The sequence below is a fragment of the Bos mutus genome, chromosome 17 (genome assembly GCF_027580195.1).
Source record: "Bos mutus isolate GX-2022 chromosome 17, NWIPB_WYAK_1.1, whole genome shotgun sequence".
Classification (NCBI taxonomy): domain Eukaryota; kingdom Metazoa; phylum Chordata; class Mammalia; order Artiodactyla; family Bovidae; genus Bos; species Bos mutus.
The window spans coordinates 57,175,007-57,201,082 of record NC_091633.1 but is presented as its reverse complement, the minus strand read 5'-3'; the positions used below and the strand labels follow the sequence as shown (position 1 = coordinate 57,201,082).

The window sequence follows — 26,076 nt, the reverse complement described above, 5'->3', positions numbered from 1 at the left end:
TGAGTTTTTAGCTTTATACTGAACTTGGAAGTAACTGAGACTTTTCCTGTTGCTGTTTCCTAAATGCAGAATTTCAGAGTGGGAATATCAGGACTTTAGCTGAAAATACACCTATATTAAACCAAGAATCTTTGGCCGTGGCATTTGGGCACAGACATTGGGGAGATTTAAGGAACTGTGAAGATTGATCATGGAAATCAAAGAGGAAGGAGCATCAGAAGAAGGCCAGAACTTTCTGCCTACCCCCCAGGCGAATGACACCGGGGACTTTCAGTTCACAAGTGAGTATAAAATTAAATAACTTTGTTCCCAAATTAAATAACTTTGTTCCTTTGCACTATTATTTCAGTGTTCTAAGTCTATGATACGTCTCTCCTCTTTTATCCTGGGTGAGGTAGATGATAGTCTATGAAATGGTTCAATATCAAATAGAACCATTGTTCTTGAATGTGTATTAAGAACAGTATATAGTTTCTTTTTGTTAAGGATTTTGATCTTTATTTGAAGATCAATTGGAAAACTAAGACAGTACTCGAATTTTGAAAAAATCACTCTGGATGTTGATGGAGACCTAATTGTGGAGGCACAGAGAGGGTCCGAGACACCATTTAGGAGGCTGTTGTTGCACACTTTCTATTGAATATATTTCTACTCTCATGTGGAATTATTTTTTGAAACCTAGAAATTTTCTCTTTAAAACCAAAGACACTTCAGTTGAGAACATTAGGGCACAATGATTACACTAGCTGCTTAGCGGTTGCTGCCATACCTAAGTCACATCAATAGAGCAAGCAAGCTTGGCTATTTGGCCAGGATTAGCATTTGAACATGAACGTTGCTTTTTGTGCTACTCCAGTAATTCAAATCATTGGAAGAATTATATGTTTCCTCTCATGCTTAACATTCTAGAGTTTGGGTTAGATTGTTTAGCATAAACTTTTTTAAAAATTTATTTATTTTAATTGAAGGCTAATTACTTTACAATATTGTAGTGGTTTTGCCATACATTGACATGAATCAGCCATGTGTTGTGTTTTATTCAAAAAATTCTTATCCAGTTATTTAGCCCTGGTAAACATATGCCTAACCTCTCATATTTCATTTACATTATAAAAATAATCTTGAGAAAATGATACTGGTTGGATGAGTTTATTTGAGTAATTTGATTGTCAGAGCTTATAGCAGAATTGTTAATAGCCTTTAAAAAAATAACTACAGTATTTGAAATTAACAAAGACCTACCTAATAATTGTCAATCTAACCCCTCTTAGAAAGTCTAAAATTGTTAAATGTCAGTAGGAAATAAAAGTAAACATAAATGCAAAAAATATGAACTCTGTATATAAAAAACAGATGGGTTTTATACAAAGAGATGGTTCTAACAGTTGTTGACTGAAAAAATAATACACAACATAAGAGTTATGAGTTATGTTTTATTGGGGCAAAATGAAAACTATAGCCCGGGAGACAGCATTTCAGATAGCTCTTAGGAACTGCTCCAAAGAAGCAGGGGGAAAGGTCAGTGTACATGTGACTTTGGTGAAAGAGGAGTACATGCAATCAAGCACATATTTCTGCAGAAGGTTTCTGCTATTCTCATGAAGGTCACTGCTAGTTATAAGGAGCAGATGTCACCATGAAGGATTTTAGTGCTTTTCTAGATATGAGGAGATGCAAGAATTGGGCTTATAAAATTGTCTCCTGAAAATATCTGTCTGAAAACCTGTTCTGCCATTTTGTTGTTGTTGTTTTCCGCAAATCACAGAGTGCCTCATTTATGATCTCCACCCTAAATTCCTTTCAGGGGATACTGAAGGTCAGCAGCTGCAGCAGCTCATGATTTAATCCTTGCAGAGGTGGATAGCAAGTGCCAGTCTGTAGTGGACACAGTATATTCATGACTAAATGTTAATACATATAAGTTTTATCTGATGAGTGCACCAATAAAGATAAACAAGGAGAAGATTTTTATAATACTCTTTTATTTCTTGGTCACCCATGAGTGGTGACAAATGACATCCCAATCCTCAGTCACTCTTTATTTTTGTTGTTGTTGTGCTTACTTTTTGTAGTTTTATTTATTTGGTTTTATATTTTTTATAATCTCTATTTCTGTTTTTTTTTTATTGAAGTATAATTGACTTACCATATTATATTAGGTGAAGGTGTACAACATACTGATTCATTATTTTTATAGATTATATTTCATTTGATGATACTGAAAAAAAAAAATGGCTATATCCCTAGTCAGCCACTCTTGTTTGGGAAGCTCTGAAACAGACTGTGGTCTTAACGAATCCATCTACCATTTTATTACTTGCCACAGCCTTACCTTTCTATCTTCTAACCATCAAATGTTCCCATTTCCTTACCTTTGTTCTCAAACTTACTTTCCCTCCCACTTCATCTTAAATCATTTAGCCATGTTAATAGATTTTTTTTAACTGCCAAAAAAGGAAAGAACATTTAATAGAATACTGATTTGAGCTATCAATAAATTGGCAGAATAACTACCGTCATCATGTCCTGAGTAACCTAACTAGAAATCGCTCTTTAATTATTTACTATTAGCACAAGGTCGAGGTGGTGTGAAAGAGAAATCTGCTTCAGAGAAGACTTGGATGAGGTCATCCTTTGTGAAGCTTCCATCTCTGTCGACATATATACAAAAGAAACAGAAACAGTTGAAAAATATGTTTTGCATTTTTCATGCCTTACGGAAACAATATTTCTGTTTTATAACCATGGAACTAAATAGAGCAATCAAATCTTTAGCCATATCTAGTTTTGCTATAAATATTACATCCTGCCCTGAGAATTGACTTGTTATATACGTCTGGATGATTAACTGAGTTTATTTGTTCTGCCAAATAACGTGTTTATACATTGTGGGCAGGGAGAGAGTTATATATGTTCACTTGATTTTGATGAGTTAAATATAGTCAATCTGAATTTGTGCCTATTATTCATAGGCATTCAGAAGACTCCAAATGAACCACAGTTGGAATTCATCCTTGGTAAGAAATTCTTATTTATTTATAGCTATAAATGTAATAAGCCTTTTGTACATATAGTTTACAACTTTAGGTATGTTACTGATATCATTGTTATTTATATCATAATATATTTTCTAACATTTCATGAATATTATTCTGTAAAAAAAAAAATCATTCTATAAGGTAAGTGTTATTTTCCCCAGTTTATAAGTGAAGAATCTGAGCTATGGAGCAGGTCAGCTTATGACCCAAGGATTGAGGACTTCACAGGTGATGGGTTTGTGTCTGTCAATCAGACACAATCAGACTGCTGGCCAGAAGTCCCTTGCCTAACACTCATTCTAATACAGTGACTGAAGTTTGTTGCAAATCATGTCTCAAAATCCATATGTCTAATTACTCACTCCTTGGGCTGTTAACTGGGCTCATGTAGAGTTTTCCTTTGTCCTTCTTTATGACATTTACAAGGTCTGTGCTCCCCTTTTGGTCTCACTTACTCAAAAATATTCCCTTGCTCTTCCGTCTTGATATTGTGGAGAGATCCTTGACTTTGAGAATTTTATTTTAATTCAAAGCTTTAACTTGCTTAAGCAACCCTAAGAATCTATCACATGTAGAAATTTGTAAATTTGTCAAAGGATGAATTAAAAATGTGCACCCCTACAACACTGTAAATCAACTACACTTCAATAAAAGCAATTTTTGCTTATGTAGCAGTGGTTTAAAAAAAAATGCATACTCTGAGGCTGGTCCACTACTTAGCTAGTGAGTAGGAACCTGAATTGGGTATGACTGCAAAGTGCTATTAGGGAATTAGTTGCAAAATGGCATTTAAAGGGGGTCAGAATATGGTTCCTATGAACTATTTAGAGAGACTTTTCTTCTTCTTTCATTGTCCTGAAGTACTTTGAAAGGTTTCTAATATTTTTACATTTATTTGTATGAAATTTCACCAGATGTATGTTAATATTCAAATCATTTAATATTAATACATATATATTTTATGAAGTTATGGGCAAGTTGAAACATATCTCCACTATCTGTAGTAGTTTGTAGTGATTTGAAGTTCCAATTATTTTAGGAATATATATTTTTATTATATAATGAAATGTTTCAAATTTACATCCTTCACTCAAAATTTATAATTTGAAGCATAACTTATTGAGAAAACAATCATAATTTTTTTGGTTTTGTTTTCTTTCTCTTTCTAATAGGTTTTATTTTTTGAACAGTTTGCAGTTCATACCAAATTTGGACAGAAGATATAGAGGTTTCCTAGGTACTCCCCTGCCCCTACACATGTATCAGATCAGATCAGATCAGTTGCTCAGTTGTGTCTGACTCTTTGCGACCCCATGAATCACAGCATGTCAGGCCTCCCTGTCATCACCAACTCCCGGAGTTCACTGAGACTCACGTCCATCGAGTCAGTGATGCCATCCAGCCAGCTCATCCTCTGTCGTCCCCTTCTCCTCCTGCCCCCAATCCCTCCCAGCATCAGAGTCTTTTCCAATGAGTCAACTCTTCGCATGAGGTGGCCAAAGTACTGGAGTTTCAGCTTTAGCATCATTCCTTCCAAAGAAATCCCAGGGCTGATCTCCTTCAGAATGGACTGGTTGGATCTCCTTGCAGTCCAAGGGACTCTCAAGAGTCTTCTCCAACACCACAGTTCAAAAGCATCAATTCTTCGGCACTCAGCCTTCTTCACAGTCCAACTCTCACATCCATACATGACCACAGGAAAAACCATAGCCTTGACTAGACGGACCTTTGTTGGCAAAGTAATGTCTCTGGTTTTGAATATGCTGTCTAGGTTGGTCATAACTTTCCTTCCAAGGAGTAAGCGTCTTTTAATTTCATGGCTGCAGTCACCATCTGTAGTGATTTTGGAGCCCAGAAAAATAAAGCCTGACACTGTTTCCACTGTTTCCCCATCTATTTCCTCCCCCATTACCAACATCCCCCAGCCAGAATGGTACATTTGTTACAGTTGATGAACTTACAGTGACAGATTATTGTTATCCTAAGTCAATAATTTGGGGCTTCTTGGGTGACTCAGTGGTAAAGAACCCTCCTGCCAATGCAAGAGACACAGGAGACCCGGGTTCCGTCCCTGGGTCAGGCAGATTCCCCGGAAAAGGAAATGGTAACTCATTCCAGTATTCTTGCCTGGAGAATCCCATGGACACAGGAGCCTCGTGGGCCACAGTCCATGGGGTCACAAAGAGTCATACACAACTGAGTGACTGAGCAAGTCCATAATTTACATTAGGGTTCATCCTTGTGGTTACATATTATCTATGGGTTTGGACAATGTATAAACATGTGTTCATCATTATAGTATCATACTTAGTATCGTCACTGCCCTAAAAGTTCTCTGAGCTCTGCCTATTCATCCCTGTCTTTCTGGCAATGCCTGACAACCCCTGATAAAGATATACTTTATTTATTTATTTATTTGTCTAGAAAATTCTCAGATGTTGTCAAATAAAGAAAAAATCCACTTTTCAGAAAGGGAGCCAAGTTTATCAAAAAAGACCGTGGCATCTCCTGACTCACTAACTATAACTCTTGTTACTTGAGACTTTACTTACTCATCTTTTATTTTTAAGATAATATAGTCTTTTTTTTTAACCTTTCAACAAGACTTCTGAAAAATGAAGATTTGTTAGACTCATTAAGAGTATTTCAAAACCCAAAGAAAGCTTTCTTGCTTGAATCCTGGAGAACAGGGGAAATCTGAATTAGGCAGAAGTAATTGGAGTAGAGGCTGTTAGTCAAGCATGGAGACAGAATGTGTGGACCACATACCTATCTTCTATTTCAATTAAAGTTACCTGTCTTTTTCAAAGACCTAACTATACTAACTGTTTTGAAAGTGCAGTCAAGTTTGGGAACAACACTATCATCACTTACATTTCTGGCTTGAATCATAGATTTAAGAGGTGAGCAGCTCTGAGAATTTGTTCATAATAATATTTCTCCCATTTTAAAAAAACAAACTTTAATTTTCTTTTTTCATGTCTATTCAAAAAATACACTAGAATTCCTAACAACAGGTAATTTTATTTTGTCATATGGCAGGAAATCCTTGATGAGTAAACAAAAGAAAGTTATCTAGAATCTTCAGGGAATTGTGTTGTTGATCCTGGAATATGTATTTCTTAATCTGTTTGTTATACTTCTTAGCACTTAAAAGATTCTTAACTATACCATTTCTTGAAGATTTTTTTTAAACTATTCTTTCAAAGACATCACAGCCAAACCCATTTAGGTTTTAGTGTATATTTTTGTCACCATTTTTTTCTTTAAGTTTTTTTTAATCTCACAAATTATTCAAGACTTCATCTATCATATAGTTAGCTTCATTTCATAATTAATAAGTTAAAGAGTAATATTTTCTTAAATATTTTTTCATTGTTTAAGAATATGCATATTTAATTAATGAGAAAGAAAACAAAGCATCTTACTACAAAAAATCTAGGAACAGAATGGAATAAAGGATGTAAGAGATATTTTTCCAACTAAAATTTTTTTTGGGGTAGATTTTCTTTTATTGAAGTAGAGTTGATTTACATTTTCCAACTAATTTTCCAACTAAAATTTTTTTTGTACATTTTCTTTTAAAAGAGTTGATTTACAACGTTAATTTCACTGTACAGAAAAGTGATTCAGTTATATATATATGTGTGTATATATATATATATATATATATATTTTTAATATATTCTTTTCCATTATAATTTATCTCAGGATATTGAATATCTCCCTGTGCTATACAGTAGGACTGTGTTGTTTATCCATCCAAATAATTTTTTTCTTACATTTGATTCTTGATTCTGTACCAAAGTATTCAAATAAATTGAGAGTTTCACTGGCTTCCTTTTTAAATTGGGAACAGCCACACTAATTTTGTAGGTGTCATATTATTTTGTATGAGTTACTTTCTATCAAGGATTTGTTTCTGTCTTGTCCATATGTCTATAAAATCATTATATCTTGTTGAAGTTCCTCTGCTACATTTTTATTCAAGTTAATCAGGTGGGAAATGTCTAGTCAATTGAGCAAGCTGATTGGTTAAAAATATCTTGATAGTAAAAGAGAAACATGTACTGATAAGATGAGGATCTCATGCCCATCGTCAACAGTATTTCTAGTGGTTGACTGCATTTAAATTGTGTAATTCACCTGGACACCTATAGCTCTGCTTCCACGTGTCTTTCATCGTTTAACTTGAGTATATAGGCACCCCTTTTATTTTCACGAAAAGAAAAATAAGTAAAAATCCAAGAGAACACAGACTTTGTTTATAGTTTAATAAAATTGTTTTATTTCAACAAAGCTGGCATTTAAGAAGAGGGATCATTTCTTACCATCAGATAATGTTTCTTTCTTGAAACCATTGTGGGAAATTATATATAGAATTGAGTCATTTGACAAAGACATGAAAGAAAAGAAATTCCCGTGAACTGTTTCTTAAGTTTAGTTCCCTGATTATGCTTATCACATTTATTGTCATGCCTCCATTTACTGCCTCCAAAGTCAATAGAATACTTAAAAGAATGTTTCCATATTTTTATATGGACACCACATATATCATGAATCCCAGGCAATAGTCACTAATGCACGTTTATATATAGGTGAGAATGACATGTGTGTATGTGTATGTGATTCTTGTGTTTTTCATTTAACAGCATGAGGTCACGTTCTTGAAATAACTTACATACTGATGACTGATACCTAATGAAAGCCAAGCGAGCAGTCGCAGGGCACATTGAAACACACATTGTATACACGTCAACAGCCTTGGTGTCAGTTATGATAGGAACATGGGCACATGGTGGAGAGAGTGAAATCCCTAACAAATGCAAGTAATTCATTCATCTAAATCTTACTGGGAGCATAGAAAACGCAAAAAGTACTCTCAGAAAGTATTAAGTCTTGGGTAGACAGAAACAGGGCAACTCTATAGACTGTGCCTGGGGGAGAAGGAGTTGGTTTGGAGAACAGAGGGCCTATTTGGAGCCTATCTTGGACATAGAGTCGAGGAAGGCCTCTGTGTATCCAAAGAGACTTAGGCAGGGTGTGGAGGCTGATTTGGAAAGTGTCCATACTGAACATAAGACCCAGGTGACTCTCCCAGCCTGAGGGGGCAGACTATAGGAGATACTTATGCAGCAGGTAATAGGGTTGGAAGAATGAGAAGACTGGGGCTCGAGGGTAGTAACTCAGGTTGTTGGTTTGATCAGGCATGAAACCAAATTGTGAGTTGAATTGGTCTTGAAGTGAAAGTGGAAATTGCAAATAGTGAAGGACTGTTTATTGGGCTACTAGAATGTCAGAGTCAGAATAGGAGAATGGTAAGAGAGGGGCTGAGCCAGTGAGTTCCTGCTCCCAGGCTTCTTTTAGTCTCCCTCACCTGCACCTGGACTGAACCTCTGGACGATAGGATCAATCCTGGTGCCTGGGTGTTGCTGAGACTCTAGTGAGTAAGGGTTAGAGAAAGGTGGGATTCAACGTCAAATGATTGTTCGATTCCTCACCTTTTCTGAAGCTGTTTTCTCTTTTAAGAATGATAAAATGATTTTTTTCCAGAGACTTCTTCCTCTTGAATTGAAAAATGCATCAGTTCCTTTCTACAGATTTTATTAGCACAGAAAATAAGACTAATTTGAGGTTCAAATTATTTAATAGATCCTTGCTTTATATCTCTGTTTTCTCTAAAGTCAATAAACCCATATTGATTTCTATAATTTTATTAGTAATATAGTGAGAACTATATCAGATGAAAATCAATCATAGACAATGCAGAATTACCTCTGCAATGTAGCCATATGTCATCATACATTTTCAGATAGCTAATCCTCTTTTTTTTAAAATATTTTTTATTTGGCTGCGCCAGATCTTAAAATAGTTGCAGCATTTGGGATCTAGTTCCCTGACTGGATCTTTCCTGGTGGCTCAGAGGTTAAAGCGTCTGCCTCCAATGCGGGAGACCCGGGTTCGATCCTTAGGTCGGGAAGATCCCCTGGAGAAGGAAATGGTAACCCACTCCAGTATTCTTGCCTGGAGAATCCCATGGATGGAGAAGCCTGGTAGGCCACAGTCCATGGGGTCACAAAGAGTCAGACATGACTGAGTGATTTCACTTACTCCCTGACTGGGGTTTGAACCCAGGACCCTTGCATTAGGAGCATGGAGCCTTAGCCACTGAACCACGAGGGAAGTTCCCTGACAACCCTCTTGATTTCTGTTTGCCCATCTCATTTCTTGACTTTTCTTCTAATACCTCAAATATAGAACCGGTAAAGCAAAGTTTGAGCCACTCCATTTCATCCACAACTCAGAGTCAATCAGCGTGTGTTGTTTATTTTTTATAGTGAAACATATATATTTTAAAGATGGAAAACTATGTAGTCATTAAAAATCATCTGTCCAAAGGATATTTTATTCAACAAGGAAATATAAGAGTTGTCAAAGCAGGCTAACAAACTGCATGTACGACAAAACCCTTGTTTAACTGTGTCTGTGTGCACAAAATAGTAAGATTGGAAGAACAGGCATGACAGACTTTAATCATGGTTCTCACAACTTGGTAAAATTTCCATTTCCTTTGTTATGCTTTTCCTTATGTTAAGTATTTTATTAAATATTCCAAAGTTTCTGCAACATGCTCATATAAATGTCTTAACTGTTCATTTATTTAAATAAACACCTAAATAAGCTGAACAAGAAAAGAGGGCATATTTGAAGGGGTAAAATTCTGCTCTTTGCCTTCAATTAACTCTTAGTATAGCTAAAGAGATCAAACTAGTTTTAGTTTAGTTCAGCCTAAGACTCCTGAAGTTATTAAAAAGATCCTTAAAAGCTAAGCTATTTTTCAGGGTCTCTAAGAATATAAAAGGATCAAACTAATATGAGAAAAAGTAGTCAAAGGCTTTTCAAGGAAGACTTGTGTTGCTTAGTTGCTCAGTCGTGTCTGACTCTGCGACCCCATGGGCTGTGGTCTGCCAGGCTCCTTTGTCCATGGGGGTTCTCCAGGCAAGAATACTGGAGAGGCTTGCCATGCCCTCCTCCAGGGGATTTTCCCAATCCAGGCATAGCGTCCAGGTCTCCTGCACTGCAGGCAGATTCCTACTATTTGAGCCAGCCAGGTCTCCCTTCCAAGGAACATATAACTAAAGCCAGTTTGTGAAGGAAGGAAACAGCACTCGAACTGGGAGCAAAGGAGGAATCACATTCTAGACCAGGACAGCAGCAGATGTTTGGTTCAGGACAAGATAAAGACTCTGAATTCAGAATACATACTCACACCAGGTTCATGCAATAAATACTTTTGTATTATTATACCAATTTATGTATAAAAAGCCAGCCGTCTTGTCTTCCTAGAAGAGAAAATAAAATCTGTATTCTCAAATAGGTTTCTTGATTCATCTACTTCCTGGTCCTTTGAAATCATGGTATGTACTGAAAAATCAGTGATTCCAAGTACTTTATGGAAAATTATTTCACATTTACTCTGTAAGCAATGTCAGTTCTGCCATATATAATGTGACTAAATAAACAAACTGAAGTATACCCTTGTAGAAGCTCTGTTTAAAAAAAGGTCTGTGGACAGGCAACCACTATATATCTGGACCAGGTAAATGATGGGCAACAGCCTAGAATTCAGTGATTAAAATTCATTTCTATCACAGCATTATGTCATGGTACAAAGGCAAGATGTCCTTGGGTTGGTAACTTCAAATATTAGACAGGCATTCATTAAGGACAAGGAGAATGCTGATTCTAAAGGCTCTGTTCTTCTCTTGGATCATATATGTGATTCTACGTACTGATTTTAGATTTTCTATAAATAGCTACCATGTATCTAACAGCCCACTAGGAAAAAAAAGTCATGTAAATCATGTGATCAGTTTTCTGTGTTCAGAATTTGAAAATGTGTATAAAATATGCCCAAATTGACAAGCTGCACAAAAACTGCCTCATCTCTTTATAGAGGTGGCTTTTATAGCTTGCTAAGGCTTTCATTAACCTGCATGTCAGATCCATTCATAGTTTATGAATTGCTATAAATCAGTCATTGTTTTATATGTTTCTCGGAAAGAAAAAAAAAAATCGAGGAAGGCTAACTTGCCAGTTTTCTCCTGTGTTCACACTTCTCCGTTCCTGCTGATCTGTGTTTTATAAATGATCATAAAGCTCTGACTTTTTTAAAGCTCCAATGGGAGAATGGAAGATTTTACTATATCTTTAGTATTTTTACCTTCTATGTGGTATTATAGGTAAGGTAAGGGAATACTAAGCACAGAGGTATATTTTTGTATTTAATCTATTGATAAAAATATTAATAAAAATTTTACCTCTTCATATAAGCTGCAGGATGATTTTCAAGCAAGAGAAGCAACTGTTAAGAATGCACTTGCTCTATTTTGTTGCCTCATTATAAATTCATGGCCATTTTCCTTATTCCTATAGTGTGATACTTCCCTTATAAAGCATTGCATTCCATTGAACAGTAATTTTGAGGAGCACCTTCTAAGGACAAGGCATCATGGGCACAGTAAAAGCTACTGGTTTTTGAGTACCCGCTGTGTGCTTCTCTCTTTGCAAACAAGATGCTATGTTTCTCCTACCACAGTTCTACAGGATAATAACATTAAAAATAGCGTACAGAGTGAGGTAAGTCAGAAAGAGAAGAACAAATATCATGGATTAACATATATATTAATATATGGAATCTAGAAAAACATTACAGATGAACCTATTTGCTGGGCAGGAGTAGAGACACAGAGAACATTTCTGGACATGGCGGGGAGGTGAGGGGGATAAAGCTGGTGGGGAGCTGCTGTGTAGCACAAGGAGCTCAACTCAGTGCTCTGTGATGACCCAGAGGCGGGGTGGGAGGGAGACCCAAGAGGAAGGGGATATATGTATACACATGGCTGATTCCGGAGAAGGCAATGGCAAGCCACTCCAGTACTCTTGCCTGGAAAATCCCATGGACAGAGGAGCCTGGTAGGCTGCAGTCCATGGGGTCGCTACGGGGTCCGACACGACTGAGCGACTTCACTTTCACTTTTCACTTTCATGCATTGGAGAAGGAAATGCCAACCTGCTCCAGTGTTCTTGCCTGGAGAATCCCAGGGACGGGGAAGCCTGGTGGGCTGCCGTCTATGGGGTCGCACAGAGTCGGACATGACTGAAGCGACTTAGCAGCAGCAGCATGGCTGATTCACTTTATTGAACAGCAAAAACTAGCACAACATTGTAAAGCAATTATACTCCAATTAAAAAAATGTGTTGTTGTTCAGTTGCTAAGTCATGTCAGACTCTTTTTGACCCTATGGACTATAGCATACTAGGCTCCCCCATCTTCCACTATCTCTCAGAGTTTGCTCAAATTCATGTCCATTGAGTCAGTGATGCCATCCAACCATCTCATCCTCTGTTGCCCCTTTTGTCCTCCTGCCCTCAATCTTTCCCAGTATCAGGATCTTTTCCAGTGAGTCAGATCTTCACATCTGGTGGCCAAAATATTGGAACTTCAGATTCAACATCAGTCCCTTCATTGAATATTCAGGGTTGATTTCCTGTAGGATTGATTGGTTTGATGTCCTTGCAGTCCAGGAGTATTCTCTAGCAGCACAATTTGAAAGCATCAAGTCTTCAGCGCTTGCCCTTCTTTGTGGTTCAGCTTTCATATCCATACATGACTACTAAAAAAACCACAACCTTGATTATATGGACCTTTGTTGGCAGAGTGATGTCTCTGCTTTTTAATATGCTTACTAGGTTTGTCTTAGCTTTTCTTCAAAGGAGCAAGTTTCTTTTAAATTCATGGCGGCAGTCACCATCTACAGTGATTTTGGAGCCCAAGAAAATAAAATGTTTCACTGATTCTACTTTTTTCCCCTTCTACTTGCCATGGAGTGATAGCAAGTAGATCTTAGATCTCAGATGCCATGATCTTAGTTTTTTGAATGTTGAGTTTTAAGCCAGCTTTTTTCACTCTCCTCTTTCATCTTCATCAAGAGGCTCTTTAGTTTCTCTTCACTTTCTGCCATTAAAGTGGTATATGCATATCTGAGATTATTGATATTTTGCCCAACAATCATGATTCCAGTCTGTGATTCATCCAGGATGGCATTTTGCATGATGTACTCTGCAAGGAGTTAAATAAGCAAGGTTATAACATATGGCCTTGTCATACTCCTTTCCCAATTTTGAACTAGTACATTGTTCTATGTCTGGTTCTAATGTTGCTTCTTGACATGCATACAGGTTTCTCAGGGGACAGATAAGGTGGTCTGGTACTCCCATTTTTTAAAGGATTTTCTTAAAAATTCTGTTAGCCTTTGTCCTGCTTCATTTTGTACTCCAAGGTCAAACTTGTCTGTTATTCCAGGTATCTCTTGACTTCCTGCTTTTGCATTCCAATCCCCTATGATGAAAAGGACACCATTTTTGGTTTTAGTTCTAGAAGATGTTGTAGGTCTTCATAAACCCAGTCAACTTCTGCTTCTTCTGCATCAGTGTTTGGGGCATAGGCAGCTTACTGCGATGTTGAATGGTTTCCCTTGAAAACAAACTGAGATCATTCTGTCATTTTTGAGGTTGCACCCAAGTACTGTATTTCAGATTCTTTTATTAACTGTGAGGGCTACTCCATTTCTTCTAAGGGATTCTTGCCCACAGTAGTAGGTATAATGGTCATCTGAGTTAAATTTGCCCATTTCTGTCCATTTTAATTCACTGATTCCTAAGATGTTGATCAATGTTCACCCTTGACATATCTTGATTGACCACATCCAATTTATCTTGATTCATGTACCTAACATTCCAGGTTCCTATGCAATATTGTTCTTTATGGTATTGGACTTTCACCACCAGACACATCTAAAACTGAACGTCATTTCCACTTTGGCCCAGCTGCTTCATTCTTTCTGGAGCTATTAGTAATTGCCCTCTACTCTTCCCCAGTAGCATACTAGACACCTTCAGACCCGAGGGCTCATCTTCTAGTATCATATATTTTTGTCTTTTCATACTGTTCATGGGATTCTGGCAAGAATACTGGAGCAGGTTGCCATTTCCTCCTCCAGTGGACCACGTTTTGTCAGAATTCTCCACGATGATGATGACCCACCCATCTTGGGTCACCCTCATAGCATGGCTCATAGCTTCACTGAGTTACACAGCCCCTTTGCCGCAACAAGGCTGTGATCCATGAAGGGGAATTTTAAAAAAATAGCTAACATTTATTGGGTGCTTATCGTTCAATGTACATTGTTCTAAATAATTTACATATACTATTTAATTCTCACAATTCCATTTGTAAGATAAATGTTCTATTACCATCTTTGTTTTATAGGAAAAGATACTTAGACATAACAATTAAAGTAATTTGAACGCAGGAGTCTCCCACATGATCTTCAATGGAAAGGTGGAAAGTCTAAGATTCCCAGTGATCAACTTTCCAAAGATCTTATGGAAGATGAGTGGCAGAGACTGACTGACTTTTGTGGGATCCAGGTTGACTTTTGTGTGATCTGAAGCTCCAACTTTTAACCGTCAGGCTATACTTCCTCCTTATTTCTAAAAAATTTCTGAGATATTATAGAAACAAACTATAAGGTCAGGCATATTATGATAAGGGCAAAATAAAGACATAAGTCAAGAACTATGGGAGTACTGAGCAAGCAGTGATTAACTATAACTGTGGTATCAGAGACAACATTTCAGGGGATGTGGCATTTGGACCAGGTCTGGAAGATGAGCAGGATTTCTGCTGGTTTAGATTTTCTTTTTGTTTTTATTTTTATTTATTTTACTTTACAATATTGTATTGATTTTGTTGTACACTGACATGAATCAGCCACGGGGATACATGTGTTCCCCAACCTGAACCCCCCTCCCACCTCCTTCCCCATCCCCTCCCTCTGGGTAATCCCAGTGCACCAGCCCTGAGAGCCCTGTATCACGCATCAAACCTGGACTGGCGATTCATTTCACATATGATAATATACATGTTTCAATGCCATTCTCCCAAATCATTCCACCCTCGCCCTCTCCCACAGAGTCCAAAAGATGAAACTGGAGCCTATTATACAGAGTGAAGTAAGCCAGAAAGAAAAACACCAATACAGTACAATAACACATATATATGGAATTTAGAAAGATGGTAACAATAACCCTGTCTGCTGGTTTAGAAGAAACACAAGAGACAATTCAGGCAAAGGTGGTAGCTAACTACACACACACACACACACACATGCACGCAACCTACAGCTCGTTTCCCAGGGTGATAAGTTTAATGCTCATTTACATTTTCCTCTTTATTACTTATAATCCCACTCTGAAAATAAATTAAGCTCTAGAAATCCTCTTGCAATATTTTACAATTGTCACATGTACATTAGAAGCTTGTTTTAAAATTCTAAATGAATGCAAGTCTTTAAACATTATTGGATCACTTGCAAATTGTATTTGGGTATCAGGAAGAACTGAGTCTCACTGGCTTTTCTGCTAAGCTAGAGTGAAACTCAGGGAAGGTTCAGGCCATGCTGACCTGGGCACAATGGGCTCTGTGCCATGCTGTATCCCTGACAATTGCCTACCTACGCAGAGCTTACAGACACAAGAATTTGCCTGACTTATCTTTCTTGGAGCTATCTCAATTTTGACAGAATCCAGTAACTGGCAGTACTTTTGAAGAGAAATTTTTTCAGAACAACAGTGTATCAGCACAACAACCAGAATAACAGACAATGATTTTGCATTCCCGGTTCAAATTTCAGCCTGTAATCTGAATGAGGAGGTAATGGGAGTGGGAAAACTGCTCTTGCCTTTTAGCAATGTGTTTGTTACCAGCTGGCCATTCAGCCTTAGAGAAATGACCCAATGTCTCTGATTCTCTATTTTCTTTTCTGTAGAATAGGAACAGGTGTCAGTAACTACCTACTATAGTTCTTCTTAGGATTAAATGTATTCATATATAGAAGCACCTGAAATGATATCTGTACTAATATACTTGATGATGGGTTAACCTTTGCTACTTTGGATATAACCTTGGATACATCACTTTGTTGTACTCAGTGAGTACTTTTTTTGAACAGGGGTCTTGGAACTGCATTTTTGTGCATGACAGTTTGCTATTACACACTGAACTCCTAAGTGCCTGGTGTTGAGTCTTACTGGCTTTGAGGCTACGCTAGATGAAACTCAGAGAAGTCTCAAGCCATGCTGAGCAGAATCTGTAGCCATGCTGCACCCTTGACAGCATCTACCTATGCAGAGCTTACAGACACAGGAATCCCCGTAATGTGTCTTTTCCCATTTTATCTCTGATCTTACAACAGACCTGCCAGGTACTGCTTACTATTTCCCTTTCACAGGTGAAGTCAGTCATTTGCCTAAGGACTTGGAGTGGAGGAATATAAATTCTTAATTCCAAAAGTCATGTTCTTTGCAGCCAATTACTAAAAGTTCAGAATGGGGGAAGGGAAGACCAGAAAAGGTTATCTAAGACCAACATCATGTTTTTGTACTGCTGAAATAATTTAATTGAAGGATGAGAAAATGAACCAATTAGAGCTTCTATTTTTTAAAAAATAATGTTTATGTATTTGACTGCTCTGGGTCTTTGTTGTAGCATGCAGGGTCTAGCTCCCTAATCAGGGATTGAACCCAGGCCCCTGCATTGGGAGCATGGAGTCTTAACCACTGGACCACCAGGGAAGTCCCTTAATTAGAGCTTCTTAACGGGACTGTCTTGTGAGCAGTGGTTTCTGGTGACTCAAGATTTAATGCCTGTTGCTTCTGAAACATAGCTGTTCTTATTGCCACTGGTCATACTTCTAGCTTGGTATCCCTTAGGAGGTTGAGATAAGTGGCATCAGTTAATAAATGAAAAGTATGTAAGAGGACAAATGTCTTTTTTGGCTTCACTTCCTATTTGCCAGGAGTGTACCATTTAACTGAATTTTGTTGCTGGGAATTATATCAACTATACCTATTCTTCTGTTCCCATCTCTTTCTAAATAATATACCACAGGAACATTTAGTTAAGGAAGGTCGGAATTGATTATTCCACATGGCTTTCGCAAATCATTTGTTAAATTAGAGGGGTTTTTCACACGTTCACATTCTACCTGCTTTATCTGTCTCTTGGGCATGATCAACATGCTCCATCCCATGTATTTATCTTTGTGTGTGGTTTACCTAATTACTATCTTCACTCCATTGTCTAATCACTGAAAATGCTGGTCACTGGAACAGGTCTACCTTACAGCATCTGTTGCTACTTATGGGTAATTGAGGAATCAGGACTGCCCTGCAGCTTTGTTCATTAGGAAGCCGCTGAGGTTATGAGGGAGCAAGGTCCCATGATGCTGTTGTGTGTGTGGCTGAGATGTGTCAGTGCAGCTTCTTGTTGAGCAGATGGCATCCCAATATATGAGGCTACCTGGGAACCAAGCCTGGGAAAAGACCTGGTAGAGATTAAAGAATAGCCCCTCCCCATGTTCCCCGTTGGACTTCTCTGATGGCTCAGTGGTAAAGAATCCACCTGCAATGAGGGAGATGCGGATTCAATCCCTGCGTCAGGAAGATCCCCCGGAGGAGGAAACACTCCAGTATTCTTGCTTGGAGAATCCCATGGACAGAGAAGCCTAGGGGCTACAGTCCATAGGGTCACAAAGCGCTGGACACAACTGAGCGACTGAGCATGCATGTCCACTGTACAGAACAGTCTTCTCCCAAATGCTTCTTACTTGAGCTTTGACTTTCTGCAGTTGTCACTGGTGGTGCTCTTCCGGTTTTAAAACAGCAGAAATTGACTCTCAGAGGGGTTGAGTGACTTACCTGAGCTCCTGTATCTGGTGCAGGAGAGCCCACAGCTAAGTGCTCAGCCCCTGACTCCTCCATTGCCTCTACTTGACCATGACAGAGACTTTGCTCTTGGCTGTCACCTCTGGGGGTAGGTGACAGAAGTCAGCTTGAACAGGCAAGTTATTCCCATGTCAAAACTTGTTCAAATTCAGAGTATCAGTTTTATCCTAATATTCACAAAACTTAAAACACTCTCTTGCTCTAAACAGTTTCAAAGTCCATGGCTTTAAACAATACTTATAGGTCTTTAGTTCCAAAATTTGTAATTCTTGGCTTCGTTTCTCTTTTTTCTTTTTTTTTTATTTGAAATGTACTTGATTTACAATGTTGTGTTACATTCAAGTGTACAGCAAAATGATTGATTTAAACATATATATATATATATATTCTTCTTTCAGATTCTTTTCCTTTATGCATTATTACCAGATACTGAGTATAGTTCTCTGTGCTATACAGTAGGTCCTTGTTGGTTATCTATTTTATATATAGTGATGTGTATCTGTTGATTCCAAACTCCTAATTTATCTCTTCATTCCTTTCCGCTTTGGTAACCATAAGTTCATTTTCTGTGTCTGTGAGTCTGTTTTTGTTTTGTAAATAAGTTCATTTGTATCATTTTTTTTTTTAGATTCCACATTTAAGTTATATCATAATCTCTGTCTTGCTGCTGCTGCTGCTAAGTCGCTTCAGTCGTGTCCGACTCTGTGCGACCCCATAGATGGCAGCCCATCAGGCTCCCCCATCCCTGGGATTCTCCAGGCAAGAACACTGGAGTGGGTTGCCATTTCCTTCTCCAATGCATGAAAATGAAAAGTGAAAGTGAAGTCGCTCAGTCATGTCTGACTCTTCATGACCACATGGACTGTAGCCTACCAGGCTCCTCCGTCCATGGGATTTTCCAGGCAAGAGTACTGGAGTGGGGGGCCATCGCCTTCTCCGAATCTCTGTCTTACTTCCCACTTAATATGATAATCTTCCTCCTGCCTTTTCAACTAGCCAGTAAATATCTCCACTTGCTGATCTAGAAGGTCTTGTTTTTTAAGGATATCAAATATTTATTGCGTATTTATTATGTTCCACGTACTTCACCAATTTTATCTCATGTAATCCTTATAATAACTCTGATTAGGCACCATTCAGTTCAGTTGCTCAGTCATGTCCAACTCTTTGCAACCCCATAGACTGCAGCATGCCAGGCTTCCCTGTCCATCACCATCATGAATGTTGAGTTTAGTTTTTAGATGTAATGTTTTTAGAGTTTGGTTTTTAGTTAGTAGATGTAATTATCATCTACATTTTGGAACTGAATTATGGAGAACCTGAGGAGTTGAGATTTGAATCCAGGCAGGCTCACTCTAGAGCTCATTCTCTTAGTCACTGTGGATTGTGTGACTTTCAAGGAATTAAAGAAGGAAAATGTACTTTTGGTTATTTCAGACACCAAGAGTCATTTTGTTGTTAAGGAGAAGAAATATTCTGGACTTAAATAAATCAAGGAAGATGCATGAAAAGGGAACACACCTTTAAGACCAACATTTCTAACCAGAATTCTCCCTCACTTTTTCTATTTCTCATTGTATCTTTAATTCTGTGTCTGAGAGGTAAACCATCAGATCTTAGAATCTGGTCCCTGGAGGACTTGGAGAAGGAAATGGCAACCTACCCCAGTATTCTTGCCTGGAGAATCCCATGGACAGAGGAGCCTGATGGGCTACAGTCCATGTGGTCACAAAGAGTTGGACACGACTGAGTGACTAACACCCCCCTGGAGAGCTTCCTTCCTCTAATTTTGATCCTTGCTCTTCATGCCACAGTGTCATTTGCTCAAGACACTTGACTTCCTAGGAGGTATTTTAAACTCAAGATAGGTAAAGCCTTGATTCCCATTTCTGTCTGCCAAACATTTAATTTCCCCAAAGATACCCATCTCCTTAAAATATATCACCATCTATTAGGTTATGCAAATCCTCAAACTCTCTTTCTTGATTCTTTTTTTCCCCTAACCTCATGTCAAATCCATCATCAAGTCCAGTATTTTCTGTGTTGAAAATATATTTGGAATTTGACCACCTCTGTCCGTTGCCACTGACAACATTCAATTCTTAGTGGCTATCAGCTCTCACCTGGGCTGGTTACCAAAGTCCTCCTGGGTCTGCTTGCATCTGCTCTTGCCCCTTCACACTCTCTTCCTAGTGAAAGAGCCAGAATACATAATTTAAATATTGAATTGTGATTTCTTTGCTTCCTAGTTAAAACCCTTCAGGGGCTTCTAAGTGAAATCACTTAGAATAAAATTGACAGTAAGGGAAATATCATATGATATCACTTATATTTGGAACCCATTTTTAAAAAATAATATAAATGAACTTATTTATGAAACAGAAACAGACACACAGATTTTGGTAACAAACTTAATGGATACCAAAGAGGGAAGTCAGGGAAGGACTAAATTAGGAACTTGGAATTAACATACACACACAAATATATATAAAATAGGTAATCAATAAGAACCTACTGTATAGCACAGGACATTCTAGTCAACAGTCTGAAAAACCTATATGGGAAAAGAATCTGAAAAATAATGGTATATATATATTAGTTATATATTAGGTATATATAACATTAGTTATATATATATATATAACTAAATCACTGTGCTGTACACCTGGAACTAACACAACATTGTAAGTCAACTATACGCCAATAAAATTTCTTTAAAAAAGAATAAAATGGAAATATCTTACCACACTCTAGACGGATCTTGGGGAACAGGCCCTTACCTGCACTGATCTTCCAGCTCACTCTGCAGCCTCACTCTCAACCTTGTGCATTTTCTTTTTGCTTCTCAAACAGGACACATTTGAGTCTTGACATTTGTTCTCCCCCCATCAGCTGATTCTTGGTATGTTTTAGATCACAACTCAGATTTCACCTCATCAGAGAAGCTTTTCCTGATCCCTGCTCCCTGCAACACTCTCAATTTAATCACCCTGTTAAAAATTCTCACTAAATTATTATTTTTTTAAACTTTATGTCTTGCTAGACTCTAAGCTCCATATTACAAGGAACTTGCTTTCCTGTTCACTGCTATGAGGCTATCGCCTAGAATCATGCTGGGCACATTGAGACATTCAGTAAATACCCATGAACTGAACATAGGCATGAAAGCCATTGCTTCTTGACTCACCTGACTTGCTTCATAAAATAAATTTCTAGATTTAGAAATGACCTTGAAATGCTTTATAATTGTTGCCAACACAATTGTTTGTAAAAAAAACAATTCATTTTGGTATTATCAGTGAAGACAATTTAACTGTTGATATTTTGTTGTTAGCAAGTTATATTAAGAACGGGAGAACCTGACTGCCCTTGGGGTTCATCTAGAGAGAACCAACAGGAAGAATCAGTCACGGGCTGAGTTGATCAAGTAGGTTCTGTAAGTAGACTGGATAGTTGACAATTGCTTTCTGTGTGGATTTTATGCCCAAAATTCTTCGTAAAGTGACTTCAAGACTCCTGTATTATGATAGCATCAAGAAGTAAACCATTCCCTGTGAAAGTATTAGTCGCTCTCAGTCGTGTTCAACTCTTTACGAGCCCATGGACTGTAGCCTGCCAGGCTCCTCTATCTATGGAATTTTCCAGGCCAGAATACTAGAGTGGGTAGCCATTCCCTTCATCAGGGAATCTTCCTGACCCAGGGTTTGAAGATTGGTTTGCTATACTGCAGGAAGATTCTTTACCATCTGAGCCACCAAGGAAGCTCCCTCATCTTCCTAGAGAGATGCGCTTAAGAACACATACACACACACACACACACACACACACACACACAAATAACAAGAAGCATAATAGACAACTAAATAGCAGAAATGGACTGAGGTTTGATTTGAGCCTACCTTGTGTGACCTTGAACGGAGGCAGTCCAAGGGCAGCATTTGAGAACATGGGCTGGGCTGCCTTCTGAACACATTTGAATCCTGATTCTGCTACTGGCTCCCTGTGCAGTTCTGAAAAATTCATCTTTCCTGAGCTATTTTGTGAATTAAATGACGTAGTGTACTTAAAGCACTAAGAATGGTGCCAGGGGTATGAATTATTGCTTAAGTGATATCTTAAATTTTCTATTCTGGGTTAATCCCTTACCTTCTCTGAAAATGTGAGTCCTTATCTGTAAGTAAGTTGTATATGCTGCTGCTGCTGCTGCTGCTAAGTCGCTTCAGTCGCGTCCGAGTCTTTGCAACCCCATAGACGGCAGCCCACCAGGCTCCCCCGTCCCTGGGATTCTCCAGGCAAGAACACTGGAGTGGGTTTCATTCTTATTTCACAGAGTATTTGTGCTATGAAACATGAAAGGAAGAAGCACATTATTAATACATCATTAGGAAATTAATGCATCTTTTTTCCCTACATATTTAATTAGATCTTCACAAGCACCCAGTGAGAATAACTGTAATTTATTGTCCTTATTTCCTGATGAGAATATGAGATTCCATAACAAATCCAAAGTCATTTGGTCAGGACTGAGATCTATGACCCTGAGCCTTTGACCGTGTACTGCCCAGAGCAAGAATGCAGGAGACCCTGGTTTGATCCCTGGGTCGGGAAGATCCCCTGCAGAAGGGACTGGCTACGCACTCCAGTATTCTTTCCTGGAGAATTCCATGGACAGAGAGAGGAGCCTGTTGAGCTACAGTCCATGGGGTCACAAATAGTCAAACACGGCTGAGCAACTAACACTTTCACTTTCCCACAGAGCAAGAAAGAACTGCCAAGGAGACCTTCAAACAGAAGGTGTCTCATAGTCTTATCTTATCTAGTCCCACGTGTGTTTTGAAATTGCTGAGAAGGTGGTTATTCTCAAGTTTAGTTGGAGTAAGGTAAACAATGGCTCCTTTGTTCTGAAACTTCCTGTATAGCTAGGGCTTTGGGGCATTCTACATGCAACTCACAGGCACTCTGCTGAGCTTGAGGCTGTCCTTGAAGATCCCAAATATTCTGAAAAGTGTGCTCTCCGTTTCCTTCAAACTCTGATTCTCTTAGAACCACTCTCTTTCTCTCTCAAGCTGTCTGATCTGGGCTATTTCCACATAGTGTTGAACTTGTGGATTTTGCTCCAAATAACTAGACACTTTCTGCCCTCCAGCTAGCCCACATTTGATTTCTCACTCGCAGATTCACCGTCTTCCTCTTCTTTGTATCCTGTCTCCTGGTTCACTAGTCATTTCCAGCTGTAGCTTATCTGCACCAAGCTTATGTTATTTCCTGTGAGTCAACCATCTTACGATGGGAGAATTGACCCTCTTAAATCTCCATATTCAACATTAATATTTAGCTTTTCTTTTGTCTACAAAAGAATCACACCTATGCTTGATGCAAGGAACTCAAGAAAGCCGAGGACTGATGACTTGACCCTCCACATAGGATGTTCTAGATAGACAATACAGTGAGAGGTTCATTAACCATCTATTCCCATCACTCCTCCCTTCCCTTCCTTGTTTCCTAATCTAGCCTTGTCTGGCTTTGATTTAATACTTTAAATCTGCTCGTCAAATATTTGGCATTACAGGGAGTTCCATAAGCTATTCATCCCACATCTAACTACTAAGTCCAATACATTTGTGAGAAAAATATTACTCAAAATTTTTAAATTACCTTAATTTAAATTCCACCTTCTAAAACTTAAGCCTTTGAGACTTCCCTGATGGTTCAGTGGCTCAGACTCTGTACTTCCGATGCAAAGGGCTCTGGTTCCATCTCTGGGCAGTGAATTAGATCCCACAACTAAAGATTCTGACTGCTGCAATTTAAGACCCAGGGCAGCCAAATAAATAAATCAATTATGTCCTTTTTTAAAAAAATAAAGTAAACCTCAAGCCCCTGAGTACAGTATATACAATGTATTTTCTGTAGCATTTTGGTTCAGGAAAGCATGTCTAAAAATTGCCTCATGCAGGATTTAGTGAAACCCAGATGATGAGTCAGTGTTTTGTGCGTGAAATCATCCAGGTTCAACAACTGCTTTCCACTGCGCTTGCTACTTCCTGCCCAAACAAATGGACCTCAGATTTTCTCAGGGGACTGTCAACCCCTGAAGGCAACATCCCCAGATCCCAGTTTCCTTTTTAATTCTTCAGACTTTCACATTCCTTCTGGACATCATGCTGTGTCCTCAGTTAGAATTTAGGAACTTTGGGCACACTTCTCTTAGACATCCACGTTTGGCAACTCAGGCTCTGGCTTTTCTGCCGTTTCTCCGGTAACTACCCATCTCCACTAGCCACTCTGGCTTCATGTTTTGGTTCAGAGGTAAATCAAGGAAGCAGCCCCTCTCCACTCCCCATGTGCACTGCTGGATCCACGGGTGTGCTCAATGCTTTTCCTGAACCGGAACCCTAGGGCTCCTATGGCAGTTCTGGAAAAATACTGTCATCTTGGTCTCTGGATGAGTTAAAGTTTTAAGGTTGTTCCCTGTGTTTCTTCCCCTTCTGTGGCCCTAGTTGTAACACTACAGATTTCCATGAACTGACTCACAATATTTCTTTTAGTATTCAGGGGGACCTGCCTCTATTCTCGGAATAACATCTTCATCCCTTCTTAAGCAGCACATATGTTTGTGCTGAAAAGAGCAGCAGAAAGCTGCAAGCCCTTGTATCTGATGTGGAACAGGAATTGAGAGCTTAAGTACTACGAGTTAAGTCTGAGCAAACTATTAGGCAATGATGCCAGGCCAGTTTGGGGTTGACATCATATAGCATGGGAGATCAAAATCAGAAGAGATACAAGCACAGACTTGTTTTTAACTCAATTGCTTGAGGACAGAGTCTCAACCATCTAGGTGATATTCATGAAAACAGGAAAATACATGAGAGAAGCCGGGGGACCTGGGGACAGACTGGAGAGTGAGAGTCTTTTGATACTGACAACAGAGATTTGAACCAGATTTGCTCTTTTCATATGCAAATACACTGTCTTCTGTACAGCTGGCATCTTCCTTGCTCCAGAGCACAATCAAAGAGCATTTCTCAAGAGCATCATCGTTCCAGGCAGAGGTTACTCTTTTCTTTCTCTATGGATTCTTCAGTGATACTTAAATTAAGAACTAGAATTGAGTGGTTGGTTTATTTTAGTATAATATTCCCAATTGTAGAAGTGAATTTCATCTTCTTGGCCATTTTTTAGTTCAAGCTAATATGTTTTTATGTAATGCACAGATACACATAATATATAGTGGTGTATTTTTATGTTGTTCTCTTACAGGGAAAAAGTAACAAATTTGATTTCAGGATCTATTTCTCAAAAACCTGAATCTGGCTTTTGTTTAATATGTAAGTGAGTCAGTTGTAACATAATTTAGAAGCTACACTCAAATCTCAGTGTAGCAAGAACTCTGAGGCAAAATTTCTATAACAAAATCTCTTCAATTCCCTCATGCAAATTATTACCTGTATTCCTCAGTAACTCTGTCATCTGTTTCCTCTCTATGGCATTAGTCTCATCGTTTCCTCAAGTTTTATTTGGATTCTACTGTCAGAGTGTTGGTCGTCTTAAAATTCTTGTTACAAAGCTAAATCACCAATGAACAGAGGACCAGATAGAGCAGAATGATGCCGTCAACAAACAATTAACTCAGGCTACTGAGCTATGGGTAAAAAAATAAATAATTAAAGAATCTTCATGATCTACAAATCTGACTGATCAGTCAAAAATGTGGATACGGAACTAATGGAATCATGAAGTGTCAATAGGCACCTTATTGTCCTGGACTCCAGCTAGCACAAGCAAAGTTTAAGTCCAATGCCACCTGCTCCATAATAAGTATACAATAAATTGTGTTTTCTGCCCTCCACCCTCATCTTCTCTGCATGCTTCCTTTATTGTCTTAATTAAGAAAAACCTTACAATTTGTATTATATTAGCATGTTTTTTTCTTTTTTGGTTGCACTGCTTGGCTAGTGGGATCTTAGTTCCTGACTAGGGTTCAAAGCATGCCCCCTGTGGTGAAAGTACTGAGTCCTAACCACTGGACAGCCAAGGAATTCCCTATATGAGCATTTTATTGATGTAGTATTGGGGCAAAAATTCTAGGATTATTTCAGTATGTCTAAGGAATCCTTTCACAAGGATGCCTTTATTTATTAGTTTATTTATTTATTTAGTTTGTGTGTGTGTGTATTGATTCCTTGGA

General features: G+C 38.3%; 1 protein-coding gene across 5 annotated transcripts in view; it reads left to right on the top strand.

The window, feature by feature from the left end:
* Nucleotides 1–26,076, top strand: part of INPP4B (inositol polyphosphate-4-phosphatase type II B) — an 857,173-nt gene that overhangs the window by 435,069 nt on the left and 396,028 nt on the right. For all 5 annotated transcript variants that reach the window (XM_070386586.1, XM_070386587.1, XM_070386583.1 and 2 more), the window contains 2 exons: nt 70–281; nt 2,973–3,017. In XM_070386586.1, coding sequence (XP_070242687.1) covers nt 191–281; nt 2,973–3,017 — 136 coding nt within the window. In that variant the 5' untranslated portion in view covers nt 70–190. The remainder of the gene's footprint in view (nt 1–69; nt 282–2,972; nt 3,018–26,076) is intronic.